This window comes from Antedon mediterranea, chromosome 5, assembly GCF_964355755.1.
Source record: "Antedon mediterranea chromosome 5, ecAntMedi1.1, whole genome shotgun sequence".
Taxonomy (NCBI): Eukaryota; Metazoa; Echinodermata; class Crinoidea; order Comatulida; family Antedonidae; genus Antedon; species Antedon mediterranea.
In genome coordinates, this window is record NC_092674.1 from 28136856 (window position 1) to 28164022 (window position 27167).

Here is a 27167-nt window from a genome sequence, read left to right on the forward strand (position 1 = left end):
CTATTTTCTATCGTCACAATTCAAAACAAGATGGCTTTCAACTTCGGTACACCTTCAACTGGAACAACAAGTAATTTATTTGGAGCAAAAACAACCGGTGCTGGTTCAAATCTATTCGGTGGAGGATCAGCTTCAGGTAATAATGTTTAAAATGGTATTAGGTGCCGATTATCCTAATACGTAGTAGGTACTAATAAGGGCCTAGCTAGGCAGGCTGACTCGAGTCCAAAACGTGATTATTGTCCCGCGGATGCTACGCCGTGCTGCCTCCCATTGACTCCCTCCATGATCCAAGGTATAAACAAGTAGGGGGCCTAGGATAGGCCTAGCCTAGGATATTTTAGTCGTACTAGGCTATAGGCTAGGCCCCCTATTAAGAGAAAACACTAAGACTACTAGTACTGAGGATTCTACACAGGCATTCTGGCATTTTAACTAGGCCTAGGGCCTAGGCCTAATGCTGCAATAAATGCACTTTCCAGCTGAAAAAAAATAAATAGGCCTAGCCTAGGCCTAGAGGTGTACATCGTGTTCGGCCGCAAACGATTTCGGCCGCAATGTTTTGAATGCCCATATAAGGCGCTATGTATGGAGCGCCAACTATGCATCAACTTCCGTTTGTTCTGCTGGTCTTTTCATTGGGTTATTCCATTCTAAAAATGTGGGTGCATTCTAACGTGATCGATCGAAATTGACCGACATAAAATGTACGGCGTATTATCATATTACTTTCTGTGATATAAGTATTATTTAGAATGCTGTGGTGTGGATATATTTGAACCTATTTTAAATGATTTAGATATACGTTTATTATTATAATAATAATCTTAAACGGGCAATAAACTTGTACTTGTGTCTTGTACATTTACTCTTGCAGGCCTAATGTGTTCTAATAAAAACAGAAATGACCATTAAATCAGTTAATAATACATTAAGTATTTTAAAACTCTGGTTATATAGGCCTATTGTATGTCTAATAATTATTGTATACTATCAACAATACTTAAATAAGCCTATGCCTTCGTAAGAAAATAGGAGGAAATAACATTACAGTATTTCGAAATTCCTTTTTTATAGCGATTTTTGGAAAAATTAATATTTAGTAAGGCTTGAATTATTTCAGGATTATACAGTTCCACAGTAAAACCTACCAACATTGGATTGCGAAAACTCTGAAAAGGCTACTACTGCTATTGTTTTAAAACAATGATGAGGGAGTGTCTTGAATTCCATCTTAGACAATGAAGGTGGTGTAGCATGGTTGTTTTTTATTAACATAACAATGAAATGTGTTACGTTTCGTGTCTTCAATTTGTTGAAGTGTTATTAACAGCAAAGTTAAATATAAAAATAATGGTGAATTATTTTATGTTTTTAATAATTAGAGGGAAGCTAGCTTGCTTGTTGTATGTGATTAATGGAGATGTTAATATTAATGTTACATTTTATTATGTTATTTATCCAATATTTACTATTTTTATAAATTGTCACGATTGTTGTAATTCAGTTTGTTAACTGCAAGAACAATTTAAATAAATAAACCTTGCTTATTATTGTTGTTGCGTCCGTTTTCACTTACATTTCTTTTCTTACGTTATGTTAATATAATATGTTCATTATTGGTTTTATATTTATTTTACTCTGTACAGTATTTGTAAAAATAAATGTTATTAAGTTGTGGTATACATTACTGATTCTGATTTTCAAATGTACAAATTATATGTGGCAAACTTCACCGACATTGATATACAGTAACAACAACGATACATGAAGAAAAACATAATTTAAAGTTAATATTTATTTGTAAAGTACACACACTCTTTTTCATTATAACTTATAGAAGTGCATATCCTTAAATTAATCTAATGACAGTACTGTATATAACTTGCATTCCTTTCAGTCTTAAATATAATCGTTGGGGTACATTTTCCGGGCGGTACAAAAATGAAAACATTTCATTTTCTTATGTCATTATTTATAATTCAATCTTTATATAAGAAAAAAGAAAGCATGATTTTATGTTCAATATCACAAAATACACATTAAATCTCATTTAATTTGATTTATAAATAACATTTTGTTGTACTTAGTTAATAATAAAACGTCAGATATTTATGACTGTATAATCTCACATAAAAAAAGTAGGGTAAGTGATCTAAGTATAACATCGAAACTTTGCTGTATATAATGTCTAATTTCATAACGTGATTCACTAGTTATTACAAAAATTAGTAAAAAGACTTAAAAAAACCAGTTGTTTGTTTGATTTCATCGTAGTGTTACATGAAAAAGGAAATTTTGTAAATATATAATTTTGTGTGTTTTCGCTTGCATCGTTATTCAATTTGGTTTGATTTATTACAGTTAGGCCTCTAAAGTTAAAGTTTAAAAGTATAGTCACCTACAAAAAGCGCATGATGACACAAGCGCAGTCGGTTACTTGCAAGAAGTTTGGCTAAACAATGACCATTATTTATTAATAACGCTTTTAAGTTAGGCGTTTACCGTCACACAATACACACACACAAAATTCGGTACATTTAAGGATTCTTTTTTTTGTAATCGGTAAAACAATAACCGGAGTGCGCGCATCTTTATAAGAGAACCACATTTTAGAGAATATTACTTATTTCTGAATTGCCACCTGATTCTGCTATAGTTTTACAGATAGCACCTGTGGACAGTAGCAGAATCGGGTGGAATTGCCATCTGAATTGTTAACTACACTTTTACTGATTATCTACGAACCATGAACAATTGTATTGAATGTCGCGAACCCGTAACGGAACAGCAAGAAGGACCGTTTTGCGAAGAGTGTCAGAGATGGCAACATCGTCGGTGTGACTCAGGAGTGAAAGGAGGAGCAGCGTACAGGTTAGCCGTCGAAGAGGGTTTTATTGATTAGACATGTAGAGAATGTGCTCCAGAAAACAACGTCCAACCGGTGCCGCAACTGGAGATTTTTGCAGCCGACCTTGGCGACTTTTTGGAACCAATCGTTCATAGAAGAAGAGGTACTGAATCTTTACCCTGAACCACAACCAATACCAGTGATGCCTGCTGTTGATGATGACATCGTTACTTATCGGCGATTAGCAGGAACAACAAAACGTGGGAATGTAAGTTCTTAAAATATTTATAATCTATTCTTTGTAATTTTTTTTTTATTATCGCATTTCTTGTAAAAACCAACTTAACCTTCTGTTGTTTCAGGACTCGCTTGTAGACAGTCATGGGTACCAATATACAGAGAAGATTGATAAAAGACGGGCAAATACAACATGGAGATGTTTTCTCAGAAACAAGAATGTGACGTGCAAAGCAACAGTGTTGGAGAAGAATGGAGTTGAAACATTGTGGGATGAGTACCGCGAGGGCCAACGTAGTGTACGTTCTCAAATGCTTGCCGCGAGTAAACTTATTACTCGCGATGCTCGCGTTGAATAGTGCTAATGTATGTATGTTAGTTAAATTAGTTAAAAAATTAGTAAAAACTCTTATGTTAGTAATAAACATTAAATATAATTTTAAACTATTTGCAAAATACGTTAGTTAAGAACTTTTGTAATATAACATGTTATTGCTAGAAATAAAGTCAATTTTAATGTATGTAAAGAAGTAAGATATTAGTAAAAATCGTATGTTAGTAATAAACATTAAAAAAGATATTGTTTCATTGTTACATTTTAAACTATTTGCAAACTATATTACTTATTAGTTAAGTAGTTTTGTAATATAACATGTTATTACTAGTAATAAAGTCAATTTTAATGCATGCTAGTGGTTATATATGAAAAAAACAATTATAAATATAAATGTTATATTATATGTTTATTTATAAAATATGGTAGTTAAGTTAATTCGTTCGTAAATTCTCAAACTTATAACATGTCTAAATAAAAATACAGGAATTGATAATAAATGTGTTAAGATTGTATATAATAAAATAATTTTCATTTTTCTCTATCTGTGATGAATCTAACTGTATCTGAAAAGAAATCGTAATATTATATACAATAATACAAATGTAGAGAAAAATCGGTAAAGCAATGCACCCCTATTTTTTTAATGGAATAAGCCACGTAGTTCGCCAATCTAAACAATGCATTTAATATAAACAATGCAAGCAAGCCTGGCGTTCCATACTAAATACATGCGGCCGAACTCGTTGGCGGCCGAACACGACGGTATTCGGCCTAGATGGGGGATATGACCGGTTGGGCCGCCGACAAGTTGAGCCGCCGGTGATTTCTATGAAACGCCCAGTGCATGCGTCTTTTACGACATTTCGCGTAGTGATTAGGATGGTGTCCTAGTACATAAGTTCATGGTCTTGGTTTATTGTGTCATGAAAATAAATAATATATAATTACATATTATAATTAACAACACAGCAAAGGAAAGTAGTAATATTTAATAATGTAATTGTTTTTAATCTTTCGAGGAAAAAATTCAGTGCACTCATAATTTTTCTCGCCACGTGTAGGCCTACCACGTAAAGTCATGTTGTCCTCTCTCAGGACTAATTAATAGAGTATTAACATTCTTCGAATGAGGTTAAATAAATATTATTTTTTATTTACTAATCTTTTAATATCATATTTTATTGAATTTTACAATGTTAATACACAAAATATTTTACCAAAAAACGTGATTTTATGTAATTATTTTACCGAAAAATGGAGTAAGCCTAGTTCATACAACTGCCGACTGAGGGGCAACATGTTTACGTCATTTTTGGCTAAAAACGATCACTTTCGGTGATGTTTTATATTTTGGAATCTACAAGCCAGATTTTCATAATTATTTCTTTAATTATAATATTTAATAATATATATACTAAAAACCATGATATATAAACTTTTGAATGTACATCGATCCCTAATATAAATAGAACGAGCAGCACCGGCGAAAGTTAGCATTTGGCGTTCCATAAAAAATAACGTTTTTCTGGTGGCGGCTCAACTTGTCTGCGGCTCAACTTGGCCTAATCCAAGACGGCTGTTGTGACAACTGACATGTGAGAATTTTTATTTTTTTCCCTCTAGGCTTCAACTTTGGAAATACAGCAAAGACAACAGGTGGCTTCAGCTTTGGAACTGGTACACCATCAAGCAATACAACAGCTGGTGGTGCGTCGGGCTTTAAGTTTGGGACGACGACAACAACCGCTTCCAGTGGCTCAAATTTTGGAGGATTTGGTGGTCTGAACACGGGTGCAACAACAGGATCTTTTGGCTTTGGTACTACTAACCCAGCTGCCACTGGAAACACTGGTTCTTTTAACTTTGGTGCAACAGGAACTGGAACAGGTGGTAGGTAGACATAAATATATTGAGTGTAAACTCTTATTAAAAACAAACTTGACAAACACACACATGAGAGAAAAGGCACCCTACGAGTTAAAAAACTCATTGCCTCTTAACTTTACTAAAGGTAAGAGTTACTAAAGGTAAGAATTGATTATAAAAACATATTTCAGAACTCCTGCAGTGCATTTTACATCCAGACTGCATTTTCAGATATACTATATTAATATGCCTTTTTTTTAATAGGTTTTGGGTCATTTGGTGCCAAGACAACTGCTGCATCCTCTTTCAACTTTGGCTCAGTGCCAACAACGTCCACTTCATCATTTTCATTCAATAAACCAACGACAGGTGGTTTTAACTTAGGAGGTACTAGCTCAGGTAAGTTGCCTCCAATGAAGGAATAAGTACCTGTATATAGCCAGCATAATGCCATTACTGTCAGAATGGACATCCCTTGAATGATAATTGGAATCAGTCTAAAACTCTGTCAACACTATCAAACTTTATGTGACAACAAAATGTGATGTGCCCATATATGGACATGATGATGTTATATCACTACCATTTTTGGGCATATCACTACCATATTTGGGCATATCACACTTTTTTAGATTGATAGTGTAGATACAGCTTAAGTATTCAGTTATTACCATATTCACACAAGACATTATTCTGCAATAATACATCATGACAGTGTGTTCCCATGTTACAGAATTGTGTTCTGTTTTATTGTAGGTTTCGGCTTGGGTGGCGGCCTAGCTCAGCAACAGCAGCAGCAACAACAAGGTAAAACTTTTGAGTTAGCAATTTAATTTATTTTTGCACACATCTCGCAACAAAATGTGAAAAAAATCTGATGCTTTTAATCTTGTTATAATGGTTGTACTTTTAGTTATTAAATATTCTGGTACTAAATCTATGATTGAACCAAAGACTATAGGTCTAAAGGCAAGCTTCAGTTATAACCATTAATTTCATTGTGATGCAGAAGGTAAAAAGATCACCTTCTTTAGAAAAGTACATATATTTATCTTGGTATGTAACAGTATGTATCTCTTAATCACAATTATTTCTGTCAATATTTTACAGTTGGTGGTGTTCAAAATGAACTTTTCCAAATTGCCAGCGCCCTCTCTATGCCCGCCATATTCGGGGATGAGCGTGATGTTATTTTAGCCAAGTGGAACCAGATACAGGCGTTTTGGGGGACTGGAAAAGGTTACTACAGTCAAAATGGTGTTGTGCCATTTAAACCAGAAAACCCCTTTTGCAGATTTAAGGTAAGCATTGATTTCCAACCCTCACATTATTTTCAATGTGTCAGGAATATTATCTGTATAATAATTTGTTTATGCAATTTTTTATGTTCAACTTCAAATTTTTTTAATATGACTTGCTATAGAGAACCTCTTTTTTTTTCAGACTGTGGGCTACAGCATGAAGCCACAGGCTCGCGACCAAGATGGTCTTTTGCGGCTTCATTTCTACAAGAATGAGAGCTACATTAAGGCACATCAACAACAACTGGTTGACAGTCTCTTCCGCATTCTTGGCAGCAAGCCAGATTTGTCAGTCTGTGTCGAAGATGTCAAAGGTCTTCCAGACGAAAAGTAAGTTTTTTTCATGTATGTCAATTTGCTCAAAATTAAGATGAAAAATAATCTATCTATCTCTGTCTACACTATCAAACTAGTTTGACAAAATGTGTGATGTGCCCAAATATGGTGGTGATATGACATCATCATGTCGATATATGGGCACATTACATTTTTTGTCGCATAAAGTTTAATAGTGTAGACGGAGCTTAAGCTAATCCTATGAATTTTCTTGATCAAGTTTCTGTGTCTTTTTCTCTGCAGAACCGAAGTTACAATCTACGTGCAACAACGTACACCAGCGGGTAAATCTCAACGTATCAAAGCTTCCGAGTTATTCACGTTCATGAGCCAAGCATCGCAAAAGAACCAGCTGGGCACATTGGGAGTTACCAATATGGTGCCATTGACTAGACTCTCTGAAGAAGAGTTGAATCAGTATCTCACCACACCTCCAATGGGTTAGTTTCTCTGTCTACACTATCAAACTTTATGTGAAAATAAAATGTGATTTGCCCATATTTGAACATGATGTCATATCACAACCATATATGGGCACATCACATTTTTTGTTGTGTAGACAGAGATTTACAAATCAGTTGTATTAAAGACTTTTGTCCACACTAATTGATATTTTGTCAGTCTTATGTTCACTTTTACATAATAGTAACTTTTTCCTTATTAGGTTATGATCCTAGATTGTGGAGCCAGGCCAAGATGGATAACCCTGATCCAGAAAAGTAGGTATTAAATAGGCTTAAAGGCTTTCATCAAACTTTATGTGACAAAAAAAAATGTGATGTGCCCATATATGGACATGATGATGTCATATCACTACCATATTTGGATATATCACTACCATATTTGGGCACATCACACTTTTTTTGTTTGATAGTGTAGACATAACTTTACAACGTCTGATAGTTAATGCCATTGTGTGTAATCTAAAGTGTTTAGAATCTATTTCTCTATTCACAACATAGTTTTCATGTTGGACCAATATTACTTATGAATATCAGTATTGATTTTGTAAATTACTTCTTCTGGTTGATGATTTCAGGTTGATCCCAGTACCTATGGTTGGATTTGACGTTCTTCGTCTACGTTTAGAGAAACAGAATCAGGAAACCAAGAATCACCAAGGACGTCTTGACGTAAGTTGCTAGGCCTGTCAAGATGATTTCTTGTTAGGTGTTCCCAAACAAGGTTGAACAGTATTACATTTTGCAATAGTGGCTCACACATACAAGGCCTAGGTCACTATAACTTTTATTTGTTACAGCTTGTTGCAAAAGACATAAGCACACTTCAAAACCAACAGTCTACATTGCAAGCTAAGATAGCAGAGCATAAACGCAAGCACATTGAGATGTCACACAGGGTATTAAAGGTAAGGTTGCATTTACACACATGAAATAACTTGGCCATAATATTAAGCTCTGTCTACACTATCAAACTACTATGACAAAAAAAGTGTAATGTTTCCAAAAATATGGTAGTGATATGCCCAAATATGGTAGTGATATGCCCAAATATGGTAGTGATATGACATCGTGTCCATATATGGGTACATCACATTTTTTTGTTTGAGTTTGATGTGTATTGTAGACAGAGCTTAATCTTAGACTTTAAATAATATGTTGAGAAAAGAAAAAATACAGAGCTGTTGACGATTGAATGTTTTAGTATATTGAATAATTTTCTATAAACTAAATAAACTTTAACTTTATTCAGATGATGTGATAGGATTTTCTAGTTTGCTAGCTAGCACAAAATCCTTGTTTCATTTGTTAAGTACAGTAAATTGTTCTGTGTAACTATTTTTTAAATAGCTAATAGCAAGAATGGAAGTACAGAGAAAAGCAGGTTTAGCGATTCAACACGATGAAGAACAACTAAGAACACAACTGGAGGGGTTACAATCTGAACTGAACGCACCCAATCAGATGAAAGTAAGACTTCCCTACTTTGAAATAGAGTAATGATTTATACAAATTTTAATAAATAATTCCCTTTGATATATACAGTATCTTATTTGAAAAAAAAAAACTATATAGAATAAATGAAAATAATTTGTTGTCACTTATCTAGATAAACAGATAAATGCCCTAAGGAAAAAATAATACACCCCTTGAAAAAGAATGGAATATTCTACTCATATTAACATTGATCGAATCTCATTATATTATTAAATAGGGCCGTTTAAATGAGATGATGTCTCAGATTCGCATGCAGAATCAGTTAAGCACTGGACGTGAAGAACGTTATGGCATTGATCAAGATCTTCAGTTGGAAATTAAACAGGTAAGAATTAACACACAATATAGAAGAAGAGGGGTTAACCCAAGGACTAAATTGTAGTGGGTAGACCCACATAGAAAAAAATATAAGTTTCTCTTATACCTATGATGCGCCTATACATTATTATAACCCAAGATGCAACTATAATCCCAAGCTATGTTTTACACAAATCAAAAGGATGCATACATACACTCTACTACTACCTACCTTATATGCATTATTTTGGGTACAAATATACCCCACCCTACTATCCTTCCTAAATTGAATATTGTTATATTTTGGTAGCATCTGAAGAAACAGCAAGAAGGCTTGAGTCATCTAATTGCAACTATCAAAAGTGATCTAGAAGATGTACAGTTAATAGAGCAAGGGCTAACAGCGTCTCAGCAGCTTGTCAGGTGACAATAACGTCTTTATCAAACATTTGAGGTAAAGTTTCTTATTTTACTGTTCGTTATCTCAATTTAAAGACTCATTCACATATCTGCTTAAATGGAACGCATAAGTTAAAAAGAGAGAAATATTTGACTCTATATTAAAACAAACTATTGAAAGAAAACAATTATACATTTGTAAGGCCTTAATTTTAAAATGTATATATATATATAAATATAATAAATAGAATAAGCAGCAGCAATATTGAATTTACATACTGTACAATGAATGTATCTCAGAGCATGAAGGAAATAACAATGCTGCTCACAGCTACCTTTTAATCAGGTTGTCTTTTAAAGCCTTGTATACGCTATCAAACTTTATGTGACAAAACAATGTGATGTGCCCATATATGGACATGCTGTCATATCACTACCATATTTGGGTATAATATCACTACCATATTTAAGCATAATTTTCACTACCATATTTGGGAACATCATACTTTTTTTGTCAAACTAGTTTGAAAGTGTAGACAGAACCTAAGATTGTGGATGTTCTTCTGCTTATATTGAATACTTCATCAACATTGAGCTGGTAGATCTCAAGCCTTGCACGCTACATATGACCACAGCATACTTATTCCCAAGACATGCCACTTTGTGCTTTATTTGTTTACCAAACCCTGTATGATTTCCCAGGCACTTTAATTCCACTGTCGTTTGAAGAACAGTGTTTGATATTTTTTGCATATGATGTAATTGTTTGGTTGTGACAACAACCAGATCATCTTCAGAGGTGAAAGACACCGCCAGGCAATCGTTGAAGACGGCTTGATTAAATACTTCTTGACATTTACCAAGCATATCCAGAAGCTGTAGACGTTTGTTACCACTGTCGCACACAAGGAGCTCTTTATTACTGGTGATGCACATGTCACACGGCTCATTGAAGTAATCTGGTTCTTTTCCTTTGCTGCCGATTCTGGAGATGATGTTGCTCTCTTCGGTGCACATGAAAATACAGCATTGTTTTCTGTCACAGATTAAGATGTATTTATCTTCTGTTACGACCATAGCCATCGGTTGCGACAGACCGTTGATGTTGGTGGTTGTCAGTTGCTGCCAATTCTGGTCAAAGCAATGTACCTTGTAGTTGTTGCCATCTTTAAAAAGACCATATATCAAGTCATTATGACTTTGTGTTATTAACAGGCAATGCTCTGGTAGATGATCACTTGTAAGGTATCGACCATCAGAACCGATCATCAACATCTTATCTTTGTTAAATTTTCCTCTCCCACAGACAAAGAATTGATCTTTATTCATTGCCATTATATCTGTAGCTTCGCCATTCTCCCATTTCCATGACTGGTACACGTTGATGTTAAGTTCGCCAATCAGTCTGCCTTTAAGACACAGATGAATTTTGTGATCACCCAATAAAATTGGTTTGTAGCGATGAACGTAGACACCATTTGCGTATTTCTTCTCTGTGCTTTGCATCTTCGTTCCAGTCGGGTCTACCAGTTCTGTGATAACATCGTTTAATTTTGCGATGTCTTCGGCTTTGGTCTTTTTCACAGGAACAATCGTCAGATCAAAGAACTCATTGAATTCTGTGGTTTGATGGTAGCTGACATCGTGAACTGGGAATGGTTGTTCTAATGTGCTATCTTCTTGGTTTGGAAATGACACTTGAAGTTTGTGTATACCGCTGACGTTAGGTTTGAACTTGACGGTGTAAGTTCCATCTGTATTGTCCAATACAACAGCCGGCTCCACCAACTCACCATTTGGGTTGGTAACGGATGCATTTATCTGTAATCCACCCATTGATGACGATCCACTATCGTCAGAAGGAAGAATCGTTATTTCTGCATTCTGCTTTGTCAAGATTGCAGGAATATCAAAAGAGGTGTTTGATATGTTAACTTTAGTGTAAACCAAACCATACCCCTCTAGAATCATAGGAAGACATGCAATCTTTTCCGGACTTAATTTGTAGACTAAATAAGCATCTTTTGGCTGGTCTGGTATTTTCTGGTTAACCATCTTCTCCAGAATTGGTTTGCAGTGCTCTTGTGCAGATCTGATGCTCATGCTCTTACTCGAGTCCATCAGAGGTTTCAGATAATCCAGATCCTGACCAAGAAAGTTAAACCTTAGAAGTATTTGTTCTTTTTCTGCCACTATGTCGTTTAAGACATCTGCTTGCATTTGTTCAATTTTGTCTAGCTGACATTTCATCCAGGAATCGATCACCTCATCCAGCTTTTTTCGGATCTCGTAAACATGTTTTGAAGCAAGAGCAACATTTGTTTGCAAAGTGGCTTCAGACATTTTTGCTTTGCTGATGTATTCAATAGATAGAGTTTGTTTTCTCTCTGCCTCAGCGATCAATTGACTGAACTCTTCATCACGAACCTTCTGGATATCTTGAAGTTCGTCGACCTCATGTTCTGCATCAAAGTGGTTTAGTTCCTTGCAACTGGAACAAATAATTTCTTTACAATTTGTGCAGTAATAGGATAGAGTACATTGAGTGTGAGAGGAACAATATTCAATCATTTTCAGTGTATCGATATCAGGAACTGTCAATGGGGTCACCACATGCTCTTTAAAGCTGCTCATAGTTGAATGAACCTCTGCACAGTATTGGCAGATGTCCTGACGGCAGTGACCACACCATGAGACTGCATCCTGCCCAAGCTTGCAAGCCTGACAAGATGATACAACATGTTGTATGTCTAAATCAAGTGCCTCTTTGATTTGGAAAATGTAGTCTGCTGGAACCAGATCATCCGCTTTTATCGACTGTGGCAGGAACTCTTGGCATATTGGACAACAGGTGACATTCAGTTCTTCTGGTTCTGTACTCTCTTTATCCAGAATGTTATTTATACACGATTCGCAGAATATGTGTTTGCAGCTGAGTTCTCGCGGCATGTGACCGTTGCGATTGTATGTTACCCTACATTTTGGGCAGGAAAACAAGTTGAAGTCTTTACTCCTTTCAGAAGCCATTATTTTATCATTGATCTTGTTTAGTAATTTAGACTTGATCCCTTCCAGAATATCTACAAGGTAGAACAAAGTTGATAAACAAACATGAAAAAGTTACAATACAGTACTGTATTAATTATGATTGTTAAATTAAAATCACACACCATTTTAGTAAATAACATTAACAATACATTAAACTCATACAGATTTTCCAATATGGATATAAAGTCAACAGGTTCCAGTATATAGTGGGAATAATTAGGTGTAAAATCTACATATTCTAGAGTTGTTTACTATATTTCCAATGAGGGTTATTGCTCTTTACAGTACAAATAATAATTTTAGATGAGACAAAAAATTTGATATTTGATGAGAACTAACTTTAAAAAAAAACGTTTTGGGCTAAACCAAACATACAGCATATGTAATGATATACGGCTTTACCACGTTGAAACACCGGTTCTCGTCAGATCACCGAAGTTAAGCAACGTTGGGCCTGGTTAGAGCTTGGATGGGAGACCATCTGGGAATAGCGGGTGCTGTATACGGAGCTGGGTCCCGTTAGGCATTTGAAATCAGCACTGCTGACTCTTATGGCAGCCCCTGCATCTAGTATCTGCCTCAGACCTCTGGTCAAGGTCGGCACTGGACGAGAGAAGCCTTTGATCAATGTCAGGACCAATCAAGGTGCTTTAAACAGTCCTGGCTTTGTTTGTCTCAAAACCTGTTAGTGGCGGTAATTATCGCTGTTGGTTTCGATTGAATAAAATAAATAAAATAAATAATACATTATAAAAACTCTAAAAATATAAACATTACTATGAACACTACTCACCAAAAAGAAGTCCATGTTTCTTGCCTTGCATAACACTACTGGACTCTGGTAACAACACAAACTTTGTCTACACACATTTAGTTTGTTTAGGCAAATAACAATAATATAGAACAATACACACAGCATATGGGAGTGAATCCATGCATGCATAACGTACCATGGTGTTTGATTTGTAGTTATGAATATTGTCAATACAGATTATAACTCAAAGGTATTGATCGTGTTAAATTAATCAATCAATTGTACTCTTGTGGTTATCACAGGGTTTAAAGTACCCTAGATAACACAGTTTTGTCTATATTGTCTAATTTGATCTTCTTGCTCTCAGTGTGTAATATATACAGTCAACTCTTTCAATACTGGATTCTCTGAAAACCAAAAACTCTCCCAAAACCAAACTTTTCTCAAAGTTCAAAAGGTTCTAAATTTGTTTTTACCATTAAAAACACATTCCGAATACCAGACTGGAAAACCAGATATATTTGGCTAGCCCATAGGTGTCGGGTATTGGGAGAGTTGACTGTACTATACTTTCTATAATATCCCAGAAATTGAGAAACTCCGGAAAATCAATATTGATATTAAAACAAGCAATGGTTTTTGGGAAATTGCAAAATAATGTCTATTTACATTTATTTATGTTTGATGCAGTTAAAACCCTAGGACAACTTTCTGACCTGAGGGCCAAATGAATACTGTATGTACTGTATGTATACTGTGGTTTAGCTGTTGTATAAATTACTTACAAGTGACTTACAAGTATCCTATTATTTGCAGACTTATGCATGAAATTGAAATTTCTAAACATAAACTCATTACTTTATTTGTTGTCAGATGTTTAATGAAGTCAGTGATATCTGGACCAGTATCATGATTGTTGGAATTGTCTGTCATCTTGCAGTCCTGGCAGTTTACAGTGTTCTATGGGAATCTCGCCGTTCTGCAATCAACGACATGAATTTAAAGAGACTATATTTTAGTATACTACTGTATTCATAAATACACTCCAATTTTGTAATGTAATATGCTTTACACTATCCAACTTTATGTGACAAAAAAATTAAAAGTGCCCAAATATGGTAGTAGTGTTATGACATCATCATGTCAATATAGTCAAATCACATTTTTTTGTCACATAAAGTTTAATAGTGTAGACAGCTTTAGATATAAAAATGTGTACAAAGACTCGCCATGCTGACAACTCACAATATATTTAAGTAAAATTTGATTTATTTTTAGATCATTGCACTTCAAAGTCTATCCATGGAGGTATAAAAATAGATTTATACCTCCATGGTCTATCCTTTGTTGTTTAGAAATTTGGCCAAGATTATCTCATTTTTATCTCATTCATTGATATTGTGGGGAGAGGATGGGAAGAAAATGGGTTTCAGCGGCTTAATGTAAAATAATTAAATAAAACACTTTTCATGGATAACCCTCTAGAATGCTATTAGTATGATACACAATTTTCTATTTTGTACAAGCTCAATATTAAAGTTAATAGCAACATTATAAATGTGTAATATAGTTTCATTAACATGTGTACTTTTAAACTTAATGCATGCAATGGCAACATTTAATATAAAAGAATAAAGATAAAACATAGATAGCCTACATTAAGTATAATATAAAATAATTCCAAAAAAATGCATGCTACACTCGGCAGATATCAGTGTTACTATTGTATGCATTAACAAAGAACTTTGTATTAATTAAAAAACTATTTACGCGCTTTTAAAAGAAAACTCATAATTTTATAAACAGCGCCCTCAACATATTGATTTCTTTGAAAAAAAACGCCGCCGCGACCTTTCAAATATCAAGAGACAATTGGTATTTTTTCAAGAAATGTTTGTAAACATGGATGTTTTACCGTCAAGTAAATTAAAAGTACTACTGAGATAGTAGGAAACCAAAATGTCGTCACCGGTAGGAGAAGGCATCGAGGTAATTTATTGATTGTTTTTATACATATCAAAGGCTGGATTTAAACCGAAAATGAAACGTAAATATAGGCGCTAGTTAGACTTGACTAATCATGACTTGGCCGCCTCTGTCGTGCATGCAGTGAGTGCAATGATGGGTGGTTTTGAGATTAGGCCTAGCCTAGCTAAGACGTATTGTTTTATAAACTATACAGCACCTTTATAATTTAAGATTTTTAAGGACACACATCACTATCACATCCCAGATTTTACTCAAAACTTTAATTTAATTGTGATTATTTTTAGTTAACATATAGGCCTACCTATAGGCCTAGAGTAGTAAGTAGTATATATTATTACTACTTACTAGCTAGGCCTCAGTCTACTAGTAGGCCCTATATTGGCATGCAGTATACCGTGTTATGCGCGATTTGAACGATTTGCGCAATTTGAAATTGCGCAAAAAAAATCCTTGCGCAATTTGAATTGAAACATGTGTTTCAAATTGCGCAAGCAACGTATTAAATTGCGCAAGTAATCTGCAAATTGCGCAAGGTTTTTCGACAGATTGTGAAATCATGCACACCCATATTTTTATAGTAATTTCTAAGAATGATTCAAAATTAAAGATAAATATCGCATTTCCTTATTTTAGTAGTGCAAATATTGTTATAAGTTAGCATACCGTTGAAGAACCGACGAAGGAAAACGAAGCGGTGGTGTTCCACCAGGCGGGCGCGGCGCGGGCGGCCGGCTATACTACTCTAGCCTAGCTAGGGTCTGGACTACTGATACTGACTAGGTTACATGGCCTAGCTTAAACTAATATTAAAAACTTAAAAAGTGAGTATTAAACATTATCTTCATTGAAATGGTCTTATTTATATAATAAAATACTAAATTTTAAACTCCTCTGCCTAGGCCTAGCCTAGCCATGTATGGGAAAATTTACAGTTCGTTTTCAAATTGCGCAAAGGTGTCATATTGCGCAAGAACTATCTTGCGCAATTTACAAATTGTGCAGCGCAATTTAAAATTGCGCAAAGATTTTCTTGCGCAATTTGAAATTGCGCAAGTTGATTGCGCAATTTGAAATTGCGCAAAAAAATCCTTGCGCAATTTAAAATTGCGCAAGAATTCTTTGCGCAATTTGAAATTGCGCAAGGATTTTTTTGCGCAATTTCAAATTGCGCAAATCGTTCAAATCGCGCATAACACCACACTATAATATTAACAAAATACATTTTATATTTATTTCTAGGACTACCAAGTCCTCAATCTTATTGGCAAAGGTGGCTTTGCATGTGTGTATCGAGCCAGATCCTTGACAACTGGACTCGAAGTTGCTATCAAGATGGTAAGAAGAAAATAATATTAATAAATTTTAGATTAATTTACAAAAAAAACTTTCTCTTGATTTGCTAATGTTTAGATGATTCATCCCATAACTAGATTGACAAAAAGATGATGCAGTCATCGGGAATGGTGCGTCGAGTTCGCAATGAAGTTGAGATTCACTGTCAACTGAAACATCCGTCAATCCTGGAGGTAAGATCATTCATTTACAATAATTATTATAATTATTGTGTTGTTTTTGGTATCATCAATTGATCTGTTGCTGTTTGTGTACTGTATCAAACACATTTCAAATCTTTATGTTTTTATATGAATTATTGTACAATACATTTTTTGAATTTGAATATTTTCAAGAAAAACTTAGCTTCAAGAGCCTTGCTTATTAAATATACAAAAACAATAATTACACTGTTTTAAAGTGAATGTCTACTGTTACTATATAATGTACTTTATTCATTCAGACTTGTTATGTTTTATTGTTTCTCTGCATATGTACACATAACATTTACATTTTAAAAACAAATTTCACCAGTTAAAAAAAAGTGTGCAGAAGGAGGCCAAAATACACAATTATATAATTAACTAATGTTACTCAACAGTTTACATTTAAATTTACTAAAAACCAAAAGCGCATTTCCATCTCTTATTAAAATAATGATTGTTAACATTAATATAAATTTTTTTTTAGCTTTACAGTTACTTTGAAGATGACAATTATGTGTATCTTGTGTTGGAAATGTGCCACAATGGAGAGTTGAATAGATTTATGAAAACACATAACAGAGTATTCACAGAGGATGAAGGTTGGTTTTCCTTTTGTGTCTATAAATGTAACTCAGCCAACACATGTTACGTTTCAGATCAAACTTGACAACAACAAAAATCTATGGACTGCCCTCTCTAAATATATTTCTTATCTTTAAAATATAGTGTAATGATGAAAAAGATGCATTTATTCTCAAGAACAAATGAATATAAATAAACAAACAAAAGACAAAGCACCAAACGATGACAGGAAATACTTAAACAATTAGTAAAAAAGACTAAAAATAAATGTTTTATCACATGATGTATACATACATACATATAAATTCAGTAAACTTTCCTACCATATGAAAACATTTTCAGAGTAATTGTTTGAGAAAGAATGTTTTAAAAGAAAAAACAGTAGTTTTAAATTAATAAATGGCTATCTTTGAAATCTGCAATCCAGATCCATAAAATATTTCATATTCAAATTTATTTATTTATTAACCATATTTGTTTGTTCTTCAGCTTGTCACCTTATGAACCAGATTGTAATTGGGCTACTTTACCTGCATTCTCATGGCATTCTCCATCGAGATCTCACACTTGCTAATATATTACTCACTAAAGATCTCAATTGTGTAAGTTCAATCAATGTACACATTCTGTGTAGGTAGAATCTCTGATTATACCATATGTTTTGTATACGCTATGTATGAAATGTCTAAAATAAAGAATGAAGTTATATAGTGTGTACGTTCCCACAGTCTACAAAACCCTTACAGCCTTAAACCTTAAGCTCTGTTTACACTATCAATTTTATGTGACAAAAAATGTGACGTGCCCATATATGGGCATGATGTTGTCATATCACTACCATATTTAGGCATATCACTACCATATTTGGGCACATCACACTTGTCAAACTAGTTTGGTAGTGTAGACAGGGCTTAAAATTAGTATAAAGTCAGCTGTTCCTTACGAACTGAATAATAAGAATTTATTTAGCTTTACTTATTGATAATGAACCTTTTAAATAGTAAAGCACTGAAATACTGAAAAAGTAATGTCTAATTTCATATTTAGTTGAATATTCACCCTTCATTGACATCACATCTGATCTTTTTTATTTCTAGAAAATAGCTGATTTTGGCCTAGCAACAAAGCTGAATCTACCTAGTGATAAACACTACACCATGTGTGGAACCCCAAACTACATATCACCGTAAGTACACATATTGATTCTGAAAGAATCTTACTTTACCACATTGGCTCTAGTATAAACTTAAGCCTTGTCTACACTATCAAACTTTATATGACCAAAAAATGTGATGTTCCCATATGGACACGATAATATCATATCACTACCACATTTGGGAATATCAATACATAATTACCATTAACTAGTTTGATAGTGTAGACAGGGCTTAACATTGAAGTGAACAGAAGGGGGAGAGAGGTGTTACACAGGGGGAACATTTTTTAATTGATTCGAAGGATTATTATGGAAAAAAATATTGAAAATTATTTTTGTTTCCTTACATCATTATCTTTTCATGATTGGATGTTCTAAAGCTCTGTCTATACTACTACAAGTGTGTGATGTGCCCGAAATGGTAGTGATATGCCCAAATATATGGTTGTTATATGACATCATCATGTCCATAAATGGCACATCACATTTTGTTGTCACATTAGTGTAGTCATGAACGTTATACATTAATGTATGTTATAAATAAAAGGCATGTCATTCAATATAAATGTGCTTCACATACCATCATTATGACTAGTTTAAATAGAACACTAACAGATTTCCGTAGACAGGAATCAGGTTGAAAGCTTTATCTGTTGTTTATCAATCATAACCTCTTTTACCAAAATTGGAACTAAATTCATTTTGTTTATGATGATACAAGATGGCTCCTTTCCCATACTCTTTGACTATTGCCATGTTCTATCAGATTATATGTGTTTTAAAATAAATGTATTGCAATTTTAAAACTGTATAAAGCTTTGTCTACTATCAATCTAGTTTGACAAAAAAGTGTGATGTACCCAAATATGGTATTGATATGCCTAAATATGGTAGTGATATGACATCATCATGTCCATATAATGGGCACATCGCATTTTTTGTCACATAAAGTTTGATAGTGTAGACAAAGGTTAACTGCCTGGTCATTCAGACATGTCATAATAGCCTGATTGTATACTCTAAATATGAAAAAAGGGAGGGGCTCTTCTTGTTACTGAAGAGCCACACCCACAAGAATGAGACCATGCTGATTGGTCCTATGGGTTACCCAAAGGTCATAACCTTGTTTTAAATACTTATAACAATGATGTGGCTTTTCTTTTTTTTTTTTTTTCTTTTTTTTTTTTAAATAGGTCATACTAAAAAGTACAATAACATTCAACAGAATGGAAGTCGGTCAATTAACAATGTCAGATTTCACGCATTGCGTTCCCCTTTTAAATTAAATTACCCTTATTTTAGACAAAGATATAAAAGCAATCAGATTCACTACATTTATCGTGTTTTTTTTTTTAGTTACTAACTACCAAAAATGTCAAAAACAACTAGCTATAATTGATCATGAGTTTTGTTTCCTTATAGCTCCAGTATGTTCTCCCAGGCTATGGACATGTTCACTTGTGTTAAAAGTTGATGAAGCTTGTTATATAGCATAATTAATTTATTGCAAATTCACTCACATACGGGGGCTGCAAAAACTGTACCTTCATATTATTAGTGAATTTGGGGAAAAAAGTTGTTTATTACTGTATATTTTATATAGGTTTTCATACTTTTCCTTATTAGGAAATTTTGGAATGTCTTTAAATTTAAAGTTTCTTTTTTACCTTTAAATGGGTTTATTCTGTTAGTCTTGAATAGATACACAAACTGTATCTTCATATTGGTGAATTTGGAAAAAAAAACCTGTTTATTATGTCATAACGCTTTTTATACTTTTCCTATTAGGACATTTTTGTAAATGTCTTAAATTTAAAGTCTTTTTTTTACCTTATAATGTGTTTGGAAATAAAAAAAAGTTTTTTATTATCTTTTATATATAGCTTTTCATACTTCTCTTTGTTAGGAAATGTTTGTGAATGTTTTAAATTTAAAGTCTCTTTTTTTACCTTTAAATGGGTTTATTCTGTTAATCTTGAATAGATACACACAAATGAAAGTTGAGTACGCTTAAATTATTAAGTATGGTCAGCAGTAAATAAGGAAGCAATGAAATAAGTTCCCAAGAGAGAAATGTCAAGTACCCACATAATCAGCTTCTGTCTGTATGTCAGATACATGGAGTGAACTTTTCCTGAGGGAATTAAATGGCGGGAAAACACTTACTTGCTTTGAACTAAACAGGGAATTGCATACCATTTTGACTAATTTCTATCCCTGCAAAGATGTAAAATTCATTATGTATGAGACCATGATGATTGAGTCTCCTTAACTAACTTTAAACTCTGTCTACACTATCAAACTAGTTCAATAAAAACAGTCTTATGTGCCTAAAAATGGTAGTGATATTCCCAAATATGGTAGTGATATGACATCATCATGTTCATATGGATACATCACATTTTTTTTCACATAAAGTTTGATAGTGTAGACAGAGCTTTACACTGTTGTCATCCTCTTTGTCTCAATACTGCAGCCTCTTATTTTTAAATTCCTTTTAATATACTATATTAATTATTACATAGCTTTTCTAATCCCAGCACACCTATTTCAATCTCTAACTAATTTCATTACATTCTCATTATAAAGTAGTTTGATCAAAAACAAGAATTTACAGAATATATTCTCAGCCTGTTTTTTTTTTCATGTTGAAATATGTCAATCCACTACAGGTGGGGAGACAGGCTTTCGTAGCCTGCTCTTTACACGTTATCACGGCACAACAACAAAGTGATAAAAGATAGGAGCCTCGAAAAACTATATCACTTAACAGCCAAAGCCAGAGAGGCAGACTTATTTACACTGTGATATGCAGCGGCAAATATAAATACACTTGTAAAGCACTATCAAATTTTATGTGACAAAAAAATGTGATGTGCCTATACATGGACATGATGATGTCATATCACACCATATTTGAACATATCACTACCATATTTGGGCACATCACACTTTTTTTGTTTTTTTAGTTTGATAGTGTAGACAGAGCTTAAATAAGTGTATTTCATCTCATGTTAAAAACACAAAGACAATTTTTGTGAGAGTAATGAGTTGTAGTTATTATTTAATTAGTAAGTAGACGTGAATTTTGTTATTTCATGGAAGTAGTCGTCGTCAGGTGAACTCTGTTCACTGTTCGTATTCACTGACCTAGATTTTCCTTCTGTATGTGATTTTTCAACAGTAAACAGGTTTTCCATGTGCTGTTCTCAATCCGATCTATTTTGCAATACGGTAAATGTTTTTTCTTTAAACCGTTTTATAAAGTTAAGCAAATGTCATACAAATCTATTATTGGGTTAGATTTGCAGTTTTTATTTTGTTATTTTATGCGTTGCTACATTGCGTCCCAAGTGGGAACTAAGTTTTAATGTTATACTTTATTTTCCAACTTGCATAAGAGCTTTATCCTTGGAATCTATATCTATTCATTTTTAGTAGGTTTTTATGTATATACAGTACTTAATACTGTATAGGGATTAAAGTACAGGTCTGTAAATAAGTTATGGTTGCTTACAAATAATAGAATTGTACAGTTAATCTTACATAAACATTTAAGAAAAGCTTTAAAAACAAACTGAATGAATGAGTATGACATTGACAGCGCCTGCTGGACCATTACTAAACCAACTTGATATTGGTGCTTGAAGTTTGTGATATAAACACACGGCACGATTCACTTGTAGGTTTATCTCATCTTTACCATTTCCTCATATTTCACATCAAATGGCTGGTTATTTTGAATTTCATTTGGTTTGAATTTAATTTTGGTTTTAAATGATATTTTTGATTTCTAACAATTATTATGTCTTTCAAGTCTGTAAGTATTAATTGTTTTTTAAAAAGGAAGTTGGCAAATGCAAAGTTTATATATCACTGCATATAACCTCTGACCTAGTTTTTCTGGAGTACACATATGTACCACATCAATACATCCCTCTACAATTGGGTCAGGGGTTATGTACCGAAGCCTTTATTATATTTTAGGAGACTCCAACCCCTATTTAGGGGACACCCACTAAGGGGTAAGGGGAGACTTTGTTGGGCCACGAAGGTGTCCCCTCAATAGTTGTGGTACTGTTCTTAGGAACTAATGTGTACGAAAATGAATGATGTTTTATTAGCTTTTATTATATAATAACTATTCTCTATTAAAAATAATTTCACAATTTACTCCAATTAAATTATTAATTATTAGTTCATGCACTGTTTAAACGATGATTCTTTTTTGACCTTCCTACAATTATGTAGGAAATGATTTTTTAATCAAAATAAATGTTAAAAAAGATGATTATTATTGAGAGACGAAATAATGTTCATTCAGCCGTGACCTAGAGAAGACAGGAAGGCTGTATGAGTGCCCTTCTTCAAATCTTTCATTACTTTAATATAAGAAATGTTTCCTCATCAAATAGCTTATCTTAACCTACTTTTTTAAACAACTTTTTTTTCTGAATTTTTCAGTACCGTATACAAGCATATACCAACAGCAATGTCAATTAAGCACAGCATCAAACCATCTTTGCTAAGCACAGCTGTAGGATATGCTCTCTGTTGAATAAGTCCCGTCCTAAACTTCACTAAAGTGTACTATGAATGCTGTAGAAATTAAAATATTTTTTTTTGCAAAAACAAATACCGGTAATCTAATTTTTTTTTTTAATGCTCCAATTGCAGACTCCCAATATATTTGTATCATAAGCATTAGACTGAACTTAAAAGCACTGTCTACACTATCAAACTAGTTTGACAAAAAAGTCAAAAATTTTGATGTGCCCAAATATGGTGATGATACTGTATGCCCAAACATGATAGTGATATGCCCAAATATGGTAGTGATGTGACATTGTCATGTCCATATATGGGCGCATCACATTTTTTTATTACGTATAGTTTCATAGTGTACGCAGAGCTTAAAATGTCATACCTGCAATGGTTTTCAAACATATAAAGTAGGCCCTACATGTGCTGACAGATGTTGGCTATTTTTTATCAAGCTTTCTGATTATTTTCTGTTTAATTAATTGTAACCAACATTTGATTTTTAATTTAATTAATCAGGTCACATGATTGGTTTCCTGCATTCAATGTGAAGGATGTTTTTACTTTTCAACCAATAGGAAGCTTTAGTTCTTAATGTTTGGCCAATAGGAAATCTCCAAGGACTTTACACATCCTCTCTTATTCTTTTTTTAATTATTTGTAGCTTTCTTAAATATTATCTATTTTTTTCTAAATATATAATATTTAAATTTCTTTTAAAAAAAAGTGGCCTGTTAACAATTTCATCACATTAGAAATAAACAATAAACTCTTCTTAGTTGTCCTTAAAGCTCTACACTATCAAACTAGTGATATACCCAAATATGGCAGTGATATACCCAAATATGGTAGTGATTTACCCAAATATGGTAGTGATATGACATCATCATGTCCATATATGGCCACATCACATAGTGTAAACAGAGCTTTAAGAGTGTGATTTTAGAGTGAGCATTATTTCTGACTTTATTTAAAAACGAAAACGGGTTTAAATTTCTTTAATGAATAGTTGAAGTAGAATGAGGCCAAGCATTTGTTGCTTACGTAGTTTGTGATTTAACACTGAATGTCATTTGCATGACCTATTGAATGAAAAGTATGTATTAACCAACAACGTATCGAGGGATTACTTTGCGCATATGTCTTGATAGCCTAATTTACTAACATTTTACATCAAATCCATGATTTAAAACATTCAAATAACTGAAATGAAGCTTGACAAACACTGGTCTTGACATGTGAAAGTATTTAGGAGTACAGATTTTAAGAAACATGAATTTAATTTGATTGTATCTACAAATTGTCGTCAATTGCGAAGTAATGTTTGTTGAAAGAGCGCTACTAATAGAAGCACTTAAATTTAATTTACTCCATGCTACAAGTTGCAATGATAGTTTCAATACATGAAAAAATGTTAGTGAGTTACCAAAAAATCAAAGATCTAATAGGCAATTAATGAAGAATGTTTGAAAAAAGTCTTTTTATTATTATTAAAGATGTTTTGTCACCGAAAATTATAAATTAATAGATTAATCAAATCAGACTTTGAATAGTCCATTTTGCGGCTTTAATAAATTTAATCACTTTTGTCGAAAAAAATTATAAAAAGACAAAATAAACGGTTAGACTTAACCAAAAACCAATTGGCTGTCAGCAAATGTTTTTTAAGGTAAATGTTTTGTTGTTTTTTTTTCAAATTTTTGGTAAAAGTGAATAATAATTAATATTACCATTAAAACTGCATATTCATAAAAAAAAAGTTAAAAATTATTTTTTTAATGGGGACAATGCATCTTTAATTATTGATTAGCAAGAACTCACCAATAACTCACTATATCAAGCATAAATCATCTTATTTGAGACTTAGGGAGTTGAATAGAAAGTCACAACCCTGACACTAAGTTAGGATTGAACCCCGGATTTATGTTTACCACCAAGCTACAGCTCAAAGTGTACATTGTTTTGACAGTTCTGATAAATATTTAGAAGGCAATCACAGAGCGGCATCAATAAACGCCCTTCCTTCTAGATCAAGATGTCTCTAAAATGACATTTACTACACAAAAAAGGAAATAGGTCTCTTTGGATAGGCACAAAATAATACAATTCCTAAACCGTTTTAATTACCACTTCCCATATTTCGACTTCCTTTAGAAGAGTCACATTCTTAAATTATTTTTGCGTTTTTATCAAAAGGATGTAACCTTGCCGCAAGGGGTAACAACCGAGGGTTTGGTAATTTGTAAATTTAAGATTTTCAGTAATAAACAACTTTGTTTTTATGTTAATTGTTACTTGTTTATGTATCCCCTGCTCGCCAGAGTACTGATTATAATTTTTATAATTTCACAAATGCTTCCCCTTAGATTGTGCTCTACAGTAGTTATTTTGTTTTTTATTGAAAAGTTGTTGACATTTTTTTATTAATATTTTTTGGTATTTCATACACATCGAACAGAGAGTAACTCGCTAATTACAGGATGGTTAAACTATTTAATCATTTATCGTGCTTATAAACTAAAGTCATTTAAGGCTTAGGATTGGAATTGAAAGAGTCGTGTAACCCTGGCACTAGATTAGGGTTCAATCCTGACCTAGTCAGGATTGAACCCTGGACCTTGGGATTGGAAGGCAAGCACATTAACCACCAAGCTACAGCTCCACTACATTAATACATTTAATTTATTTTTAGAAATGGTGATGATATAGATTATTATATATTGTTCTTAATTAAAATATATGTTTAATCTCTTACAGGGAGATTGCTACCCGTAGCGCTCACGGTTTGGAATCAGATGTTTGGTCTTTGGGTTGTATGCTGTTTACGTTTCTGACCGGCAAGCCACCCTTTGATGTAAGTTTTGATAATCTTTTTTTTTAAATCTCAATCAAAGTAGATCCAACTGCTTGTAATATTGCCAAATACAGCTAAACCTATTGATCTCTGAAGTCTCATTATAAGGATTACGTGGTAACAACTGATTTGGCCGTGATTAAAATCCTGGTCGTAAGCCAGGTTTTCAACCCAAGGCCCTATGATTGCAAACATAACCACCCAGCCAAAGTTGATATCAAATAGCAATACTTACAGACATTTATTATACAGATGATAATAATCGGACAATTTAATTTTTCAAAAAAGAAACATGACCTTTTAATATTTTCATTAATAATTTTGATTGCAGCGTAGCCTACTTAACAATATCCTCAATGCTAAGAATGTTCAAAATAGAAAACAGTATGGCATTATTTTATTAATCACTTTTATTAATTTAATCAGTGTATTGTTCTGATTTTGCACTAAAAATCTGCATTTTGTCGCTGATAAAAAAACAGCCTTAAAGCTCTGTCTAAACTATCAAATACTAGTTTGACAAAAAAGTATGATTTGTCCAAATATGGTAGTGTTATGCTTAAATATGGTAGTGATATGACATCATCATGTCCATATATGGGTACATCACATTAGTTTGTCACATAAAGTTTGATAGTGTAGACAGAGCTTAACTCCTTATACACAGTATCACGCAAGCCTTCTGTTTCTTTGGTTGGATGGCGAACATGATTCATTACTGAATGAAATGACGCATAGTTTAACATCTGGTCTTAGCTTGTGTATAGGGATTATGTTTGAAGCAGTACCCAGGCTTTTAATTTATTGTCATCTAGCTACCAAGGCACGCATTATGAATCATGTTGTAGGTGATTAATACCATTAAAAGGTATCCGTGTAGGCTTATAATTGTCAACTGGCAATCAATGCATGTATTAATTAAATTAATAGCAATTTAATTAAAGTAGAAACCTCATTACAGGGACACATTCAAGATCCAAATAAGTGTCCCCTTTTTAGAGGTTTCCCCTGAATAGAGGTTGGCTGAAGTGTTAGAACATATTTTGCCCTTCATTAGAGGTTGGCTGAAGTGTTAGAACATATTTTGCCCTTCATTCGTTTCATGGGAAAGTGTCCCCTTTA

At 33.3% G+C, this 27167-nt stretch overlaps 2 protein-coding genes and 1 pseudogene across 2 annotated transcripts in view; all 3 read left to right on the top strand.

Annotated features, from left to right (window-relative positions):
- Positions 1-30: 30 nt before the first annotated feature.
- LOC140050232 (nucleoporin p54-like) lies at positions 31-14929 on the top strand. Its single transcript, XM_072095339.1, has 14 exons — positions 31-136; positions 5049-5315; positions 5556-5690; positions 6048-6098; positions 6402-6592; positions 6735-6922; positions 7172-7368; positions 7593-7647; positions 7968-8061; positions 8190-8297; positions 8740-8859; positions 9104-9211; positions 9494-9637; positions 14258-14929. Exons 1-13 carry the CDS (start codon positions 31-33, stop codon positions 9608-9610), a joined length of 1737 nt encoding a protein of 578 aa, XP_071951440.1. The 3' UTR covers positions 9611-9637; positions 14258-14929.
- Positions 13019-13136, top strand: LOC140050617 (5S ribosomal RNA; annotated as a pseudogene).
- A 319-nt stretch (positions 14930-15248) lies between the features above and the next one.
- Positions 15249-27167, top strand: part of LOC140050233 (serine/threonine-protein kinase PLK4-like) — a 33432-nt gene continuing 21513 nt past the window's right edge. Inside the window, exons 1-7 of the mRNA XM_072095340.1 lie at positions 15249-15373; positions 16613-16708; positions 16804-16899; positions 17396-17510; positions 17983-18095; positions 18591-18679; positions 25949-26045. Of these exons, the coding sequence (XP_071951441.1) occupies positions 15344-15373; positions 16613-16708; positions 16804-16899; positions 17396-17510; positions 17983-18095; positions 18591-18679; positions 25949-26045 (636 nt within the window). The 5' untranslated portion in view covers positions 15249-15343. The remainder of the gene's footprint in view (positions 15374-16612; positions 16709-16803; positions 16900-17395; positions 17511-17982; positions 18096-18590; positions 18680-25948; positions 26046-27167) is intronic.

Coding starts and splice junctions, on each gene's coding strand:
- LOC140050232 (XM_072095339.1), top strand. CDS start 31: ATGGCTTTCAACTTCGGTACACCTTCAACTGGAACAACAAGTAATTTA. Junction 5,316..5,555: donor AACAGGAACTGGAACAGGTG/GTAGGTAGACAT, acceptor TTTTTTTAATAG/GTTTTGGGTCATTTGGTGCC. Junction 5,691..6,047: donor CTTAGGAGGTACTAGCTCAG/GTAAGTTGCCTC, acceptor GTTTTATTGTAG/GTTTCGGCTTGGGTGGCGGC.